The sequence below is a fragment of the Arabidopsis thaliana genome, chromosome 3 (assembly GCF_000001735.4).
Source record: "Arabidopsis thaliana chromosome 3, partial sequence".
In the NCBI taxonomy this organism is placed as follows: domain Eukaryota; kingdom Viridiplantae; phylum Streptophyta; class Magnoliopsida; order Brassicales; family Brassicaceae; genus Arabidopsis; species Arabidopsis thaliana.
The window spans coordinates 17,792,748-17,800,627 of record NC_003074.8 but is presented as its reverse complement, the minus strand read 5'-3'; the positions used below and the strand labels follow the sequence as shown (position 1 = coordinate 17,800,627).

Sequence of the window (7,880 nt, the reverse complement as noted above, 5' to 3'; positions counted from 1 at the left end):
AGTTCTATCTGAATACAATTGTAATTACTCTATCTTGGAGTATAGACACCAACATGGTTTTGATTTGATTAAGAAGTGAACAAGAAACAGAAGATCTCAAGCTTTTCAGTTTCTCTCAATATGGAACATATTCTAAAGAGAGATCAAGGGAAACACAAAGTAAACATTTATATGTACAAAGGAAATACTTCCGATCTTGCTGGAAATATTCAACTAGGCAAGAACTCCCATGAAGGGTGGAGATTATAAACTAGAGAGCTTCGAGATATCAAGGAAAAAGGTGAAGATGTTATTAGAATATTGCCGACATCTTCTATTATCTAATCTTATACTAGAACTACCGTCAAACTAAAGACTGAAAACAGAAGAACCCAATTCATAAGATGGGATACATAAGTTACAACATATGGTCCATTAGAAAGCCTGAGATGATCCGCATAGATGTATGTTAGGGATTGTTCAGGAAGAAGAAGAGCTCGGTATAGAACTAACCTTTTCCAGAAGCCCCGTGATCTCGCTTTTCAGTTTTGCCTTTGTCTCTCTTGATAAACTATCCCCGGATTTCTCCAGCATTGCTGTCATCATCAACAGATTCTGCCTCATTGCATCCATACTTGTTGGTATATTGTTCGGTTTCGGAACTGGACTAACATGTGAGATTACCGGCATTCGTGGGGCAATGTTCCTTTGAACGGTTATCAGTTTCTGCTGTAACCGGAAATTCACTAAGGTTTCACCAAATGGGTTAGCTTTCTCTAAGCTTTTAACTGCTTCTATCGCGTCTGCACTACTCACAAAGGCGACCTGTGCACCACTAAATTCTTCTGAAACGTGTGTTTCTGAAGAATCCAACGGGCCAAACGCAGAGAATGTCGAGGTTAGGTCGTCCCTTGAAGGCATTGACACTTGGGAGGAAAATTTCAAGAAGAGAATTGTGATTCCTCTGGTTAATCCATTAGGTGACTCCTCTTTCTTCCGACGTCTTCTGCGCTGAGTAGGCTCAACTTGAGGCAGAACCAAAGTTGGCTCTGTATTTGTTCCATTTAAGTCAGGTATCCCAGTAGTGGCACTGGCATGTGCAACTATTGGAAGCTCTTCTGCATTCTTCCTCTTCCTTCCTCTCTTTTTCTTCCCTGAATAAGTGAAAAGGTCTGCACTCGTGAAGTGTTTGTATGAAGTTGGCTGGCTAGAAACAAACTGAGTTCCTGAGACTCCCTGATGAGCTGTCACCTGAAAGTTAAGTATCGTAGATCTTGGTGTCTTCTCCTCTTGTGGGCAGACATTATGCTGAATTAAAGTCTCAGGTCTTTGCATATGGTCAAACTCTGCAGTACCCAAAGCATTGCCTCCGCTGTTCAGGTCCGGTACAAGTATAGCAGCAGGTCTGCTGAGTGTATCTGCCGTCATAGCTTTCCTGTCTGGAGCTTGTACCAACAGTTTGTCTTGAAAATCTTTCGCCAACTGCACCTTTGCAACAGAACTAGGAAAATTTGAGTGACCAATGATATGATTGATCTTTGTCTTCCCTGAATTATTTGACTTGGAGGCCTCGTGGTCAATATTTGGAGTTGAAACACCATTAAGAGATTCGATGTTGGACTTCTCTAATATCTGCAACTCAAAGGTCTTCTGCTCAGTATCAGCAACTGAAACACCATTAAGAGATTCGATGTTGGACTTCTTTGATATCTGCAACTCAAAGGTCTTCTGCTCAGTATCAGCAACTGAAACACCATTGAGAGGCTCCATCTTTGACTTCCCTATTTTCTTTGACTTTAAGGTTTTCTGAACAGTACCACGATTTGCATTTGTTGCTAACATCAAATCCTTGAAACCAGCCATGTTAGCCAACTGCATCTTGTAAGCATTTTCATCATGATACACAGAAATTCTGAATTTGGAGAAGAACCACTCAAAGAGCCCAATATTTTCAGTCTCTTCCGAACAATTGTAGCCCACAGCAAGCAGCTTGAGTTTAGATATCAAATCAGAAGGAGGCACATTTACTAGATCGTCTCTCGCAGATACATTATCAACCTCACTTACAAATTTCCTAAACCATTCTTTCCGAAACCTCTTCCTGCTATTACCTGCACAAATGGATGGAGAACCAATGAACTTACTGTCACTCATCTTCGCAGTGAAACTTTTCCTACCCTCATTTTCGTGTAGTTGGGCCATTGGTATCTGCTTATGCCCAAAGAGAGTATAAAAAGCTGATAACTGACTCTGCATAACTGTCGACTCGAGTACCCCAGCATTCAAAACACATTTCGCAATATTCTTCAGCTGAGTGACGAACTCTTTTGGTTCCAACCGATCTACTGAGAATTCACGCAGTATCAAAGGCTTGTTCTTCCGAGTTGTTATATTTTGGGCTGACACAATTCCATTCCCATCAGCAATGCAAGAACAAGTCATATCAAGTTTCAACGAGTTGCTCAACAAGGACATAGCTTTCTGTAACGCATCGAAAAACCCGTTATCGTTTCTTTGATTCAACACCTGCTCAAAGCTCTCCTTGAAAGGTTTCAACTTCGAAGAAGCGAACCACGAAACAAGATGGCTCTGACCAATAGACCTAACCATAAAACTCTCCTTTGCATCAGCTTTAAAATCAACCACTTCTCCTGGCCACCACTTCTTGTATTTAGTCATCACCCACACAAGATTACCAACAAGAAACTCCTGAGTTTCATCTTCTCTGTACCCATTTCCTTTAACCAGATTCTCATTGACACAACTAGCATTAGACTCAAAGAAATTGTTAGAACTAGTCCTAGCTCCACTAAAATCAACAACAAGTGATATATTTCCCCCAGAAACTTGAATCTTCCTCACTTTATCACCACCTTCTTCCATTAATACATCCTTGACCGGGAATTTCCCATCGCATTTCAAACCACTCATAGCTAAAACTCCAGAATCTAAAGCCACTACACTAGATTCCTGACTAAAGCCTTCTCTTAGGGTTTTCTTATCTGGGTTTTGTAATTTCATCACTGCACCCCAAAAAAAGCCAAAAAAGAAATCATCTTTCTGCATCAAGACTCCATATTACTCATATTTGATTACCAAATCATCAACAAAATCAAATCTTTTCAAGAAAAATCGAATCATTGATCAAAAAATAAAAAACAAATTTTTTTCCAAGGAAAAGAAATTAACAAACAACAAAATTTACCTGAGAGGAAAACAAAAGAAATTTCCGAATTATCTTTTGTTTCCTTGAGTCAAATAATCTTTTTTCCTCGCAATGTGAGTGATTTTCCTGTAGAAGCGCAACAGATATTGTGTGAGAGTGAGAGTAAGTGAGGTGTTTAGAAAGAAAGACAAGTGTAAGAAATGTACTGTACGGTCTTCTTCGTCTTCGGTGTCGTCGGTGAGAGATTCTTTTCTACGTATTACTACTTACTACTCTTGTTCATCTCTTTGGCGTAAAGTACTTTTCTGCAGAGTCAGAGCTATACAGCTTAAACCGGAAATGTTTTGATACCAAAACCGTAATTTAACAGCAAACCGAAAAAGTCTCACCGCTTAAACACGAGGATGTATTTTAGATTGGATTCTTCTCCAGTTCTCCTCCATTAAAGACGGTATCTGTTCCTTTCATTAATTCATTTTAGCTTTTTAAAATAAATCAAATGAGAAAGATAGCACTAAAGTGAATTTTAAACTTGAATCTATGAGGTTTTCTTTGGAAATTATATCTACATCTATATTGGGTTGCCAATTAAGAAATAATTTTCTAATTAATAGTATGTGGTTGTAAAGGGAAAGAAAGAGAGCATAAAGTCTAATTATTTATTTTTTTATATATTATTAATTAATACAAAAAACTAATCAAATTAATTACTTTATTTTCAATATACATATAGTATGGTGACATAATTATTGCAGGTCAAATTTTAGTAAAATCATTTTGTATCAGTAAAAGTGTTATCAATTATAATTAAGATTTTTAAAGATAAGTTTGACTAAAAATGTATTTCTATTTAAATTTTAAAAGTAATAAACTCACATTTTTATGTTCTTTTGTTTTTGTAACACATAATTCATTATCATTATTTTTGTTCACATCACATAATTTTTTTTTTTGACATAAACTATTTCTTACTAGAAGAATATGCCAAATTAATAATTTTTATTTTAAGTGTTTAAAAATATTAATTTGTAAATGTCATTTGTTAATTTTGTACTTCTCAGTTCGGCCCATTTTTAGTCGAGTTGCCTCATTGAAACTTTTAAGCACTACGAAACTTTACCGACGAGTATCGTTGGGCTAAGTAAGCCCACTGTATTTGACCATTTTCCCTAGCCCATGATAAGTCTCTTTAGCCCATCATGGTGAGTGAAACTCTCTGGGAGAGCGGAAAAAGTTTTTTTTTTTTAAAACAATTTTGCTTCATTTTTGCTTCATTCATTGAGAGTTTAAGACACTCTTCTCTATTTACTATTTAGTATTTACTCATAGTATACTATGAAGCCTGAAACTGTTTTTCTTTTAAAGCCTGAAATTGTTTTTTTTTTTTTATGATTGCACATAAGTACAGTTTATAACTTACTATATAGTCACTCAGGAAATTATGGGAATGTGTCCACAATTTTTTACTTCTAAAATTTCAAATTTCTTCTTGTGTCAACTTTAAAAAATATATTAGTTATTTAAAATCAATTATTCAGACTACAATGCAAGTATTTATATAAGAAAAATAAATTGTAAAATATATACTAAAAACTAATGTTACACCGATAATAAAAGTTACTACAATTTTCTTGTTTCATTATTGTAAATAGAACTTTATCATGCGCATACAACAAATTGTAAAATTAAAAGTGTTTATAAAATAATCACTAAACTTTGTTTAATAAGAACGCTGACATTTTAGCACTTTTGAGGGGAAAATTCCCAACTTCAAGAAGCCTCCTTGCTTTATCAAGTTGGTTCTTTCCTTTTTATTCTCCTTCTCAATTGTTTTTTTCTTGATTAATATACTTGTATAAGGTATGTTTTTACATTTGAGGTTGCTTTTACAGGGGGAAAAAAAAACTCATTCTCTCTACCTCTCTGGTTTCAAGGCACTGCCTTTCCTGAGTTTCATGATTTTGATTCCTCTGTCGTTTACTTATTTTTTATTGTCCTCTGACTCTTCCCTTCACTTTAAATTTTAAATTTGATAATATTAGTATTAAAAATGGATATATACAGGACATGGACTGCCAAAATTCTCCTCTTTAACTAAACCCAATAAAGCTTATGTTTATTAGTAGCAATTTATTTACTCTCCCAAATACAGTCACAAACAGCCTTTTTCTTTCGTCAGTAAATTCAGTTGACTAGCAAGACAAAATAAATTTAATAAATATAAATCGTGAGAGTTAGGGTAGGAATAGGATCAGTAAAATACTACAATGTGGTATTTCTTCATTTTCTTTTAATAGGGAATGATAAAGTTTTATAGATTAGAGTATATACAACTTGCTAAATCTTGTTTACCATCTCCAACTTATGCCTCCATTTTTTTCTCCAAAATAGAGGCAAAGCAATTTAGCTCATTTGTAATTACAACTTAACAATTCTATCGACATGTCAAGTTTGGTGGAAAGAAAAACCTTTAACTTAGAATACTGTGGATATTAATCAATTCAAAGTTGGATAATAAAGCACTAAGATTGAACTGAAAAAGTTGGTTAATGGGCATTCGACATAATGTTTTGCATATGGAAAGAATATCCATGTGCTTTTAGAATAAGCCCGATCGATCAAAAAGTTTGATCCATCCTTTAACTTTTTTCGTTACTTTTAAAATTAAATGAACTTAGTAAAAATAACATACAGACACAGTACATTGGTGATTGGACTATATGAACAAACATAGATTACGTTAAAAAAAATAACATCAATTTGGAAGAAAACAAAATACAATGTTGAGTTGTATGTAGATTTTGGGAAAGGTATTAAGACTAAACTATGCATGCTCTGCTTGACTCCTTCATAGTGAACCAAACAAACAATAAGTAAAGTAATTAAGTAGTATATCTCTTTTGCCACAAGCTCGAATACAATGGAGACTGAAGGATTTGTGTTACTTTCGAGTAAAAATTTTAGAAGATCCATAACATCAAAAAATAACTGTAAAGATATTTTTCAGACTTGTATTTATGGTAATATGATTTTGTAGATCCTTTAACAAAAAAAAAAAGTCAAAAAGGGGTAATAATACGATTTTGTTAGTTAAGGTATTTTTATTTTATAACTAGGATAGATTTTAGACTAAGATCTAAATTGTTCCATGAAGTGTGTAATAAGCCCGGTATTTTGTTATTTAGGCCACAAAGACTGGTCAAGTGGAGAGCCGATTGGAGTTATGTAAATATTGGGATTTGAACCTATTCCCTATCCCTGGACGACTCACATGGAATTCTTAAAATCATAAAGATTCAAAAAGGTTTGATTTGGTGGTGAAAATCAAGTTCATTATTAGTATTTTTTTTTTTTAAATCAAGTTAATTATACCAAGGATGCAAATCGTAATATGGCAAACAAAATGATTTGTTCACATAAAAGTTGATGAATTTTTGAAATAACAGAATATATAAAACCTTCTTTCTTTGATGTGCTATTGTTCATGACTTTGATTCTTTTCTTTTTTTTTGCATGAAATTAATCAAAATATATAATAAATAAATATATGTATTGAATAGATCCAAAAAATGTTAGAGAATACTGTCTGTAAAAAGAAATAAAATTAGATATATAATTTTCTTTTACTTTTTCCTCTTGGAACATTGGATAGGCAATTGAAAAAAGTTTTACCCCTATACCACAAAGGCATTTCTGTCTCTCTATCTCTCTCCTCAGAAATTTAGAGAGAGAAAGGCTCAAGGGCATAAGATAGGGCTAGGATATTTAGAAGCCCACAAAAAAAAAGAGGAGCTAGAAAACATTTTGTTCAAAGTAGTAATGATAATTTTCCTCCCCTACCTCTGACTTCTCTTCATCCCTCATCATCATTACAACCTCACTTCTCTCTCTCTCTACCTTCACTTTAGTTCCCAATATCATCATGATGATAGTTATGATGATCATTCATGTTCATCTTCGTCGTCTTCTTCTCCTTCTTCTTTCTCTGCACCTACCAAGTCCCAATACCCAAGAAGAAGACATCAACACACAAACCAAAGATCAAGAATCCCAAGAAAAAGAAGATGAAGTAGTTGATTCTTATCATCATCAAGATTTTAAGATTAGGGTTTACCTTATCTCTCTCTACTTTTTCATTTAGATCGGTTCTTGATCATCATCATCAACATCATCATATGTTTGTATCTTCATCCACGTGTGCGTACGAGATCCAAAAGGGGAATCAAGCGTCTCGGTCCGATCCTTCGCTGCATCAAAGCGATCTTCATCTTGAAAATTACCAAATCAAGTGTGTGTGTTTTTACTCTTTCTTTTCTTTTTGTGTTTCTTTTTCTTTTGACTACCCTTTGTATTTCTATTTGCTTCTTTTTTTCTTCTTCCGAATATCTCCTTTTTCCGATCGGTGTTTTGGTCTGACTGATTTAGACTTATGAATCTACATGTATGATCACTATATATCCCTATGTTCTTCCGAATTCTACTCAAGAATTTATATCCCATTTGGCATTTACAATGGTTATTTATTTTGGAAGATATTATCATGTTATTTCTTGGATCGATGAAAGTGTAACACAAGCTAGGTAACACTTTTTTTCTTTTCAAGGTACACTTTATAGTATATACTAAATATACAAACAATGATTCATTATGCTGAATTAGTTCGTGGAATTTCCGTCACTAGTAAACGATGCGTGTAAACACGATAACCATGATGGATGTTTCATGAAATGAATAT

General features: G+C 34.1%; 2 protein-coding genes and 1 long non-coding RNA gene across 3 annotated transcripts; 2 read left to right on the top strand and 1 right to left on the bottom strand.

Moving 5' to 3' along the window:
* The first annotated feature begins 254 nt into the window (after nt 1-254).
* AT3G07875 lies at nt 255-1,647 on the top strand. The gene has a single exon (NR_141363.1). It is a non-coding gene; the product is annotated as an other RNA (long non-coding RNA).
* AT3G48187 (Serine/Threonine-kinase ATM) lies at nt 460-3,000 on the bottom strand (the record flags this gene model as incomplete). Its single annotated transcript, NM_001339353.1, has 1 exon — nt 460-3,000. The coding sequence occupies one exon, from the start codon at nt 2,998-3,000 to the stop codon at nt 460-462; it is 2,541 nt and encodes an 846-aa protein (NP_001327929.1).
* Nucleotides 3,001-6,859: 3,859 nt separating this feature from the next.
* Nucleotides 6,860-7,819, top strand: AT3G48185 (uncharacterized protein). The gene has a single exon (NM_114688.3). It carries the CDS (start codon nt 7,321-7,323, stop codon nt 7,576-7,578), a length of 258 nt encoding a protein of 85 aa, NP_566898.1. The 5' UTR covers nt 6,860-7,320; the 3' UTR covers nt 7,579-7,819.
* Nucleotides 7,820-7,880: the final 61 nt, after the last annotated feature.

Bases quoted from the DNA above. Each gene is read 5' to 3' on its own strand.
- AT3G48185 (NM_114688.3), top strand. From the start codon at position 7,321: ATGTTTGTATCTTCATCCACGTGTGCGTACGAGATCCAAAAGGGGAAT.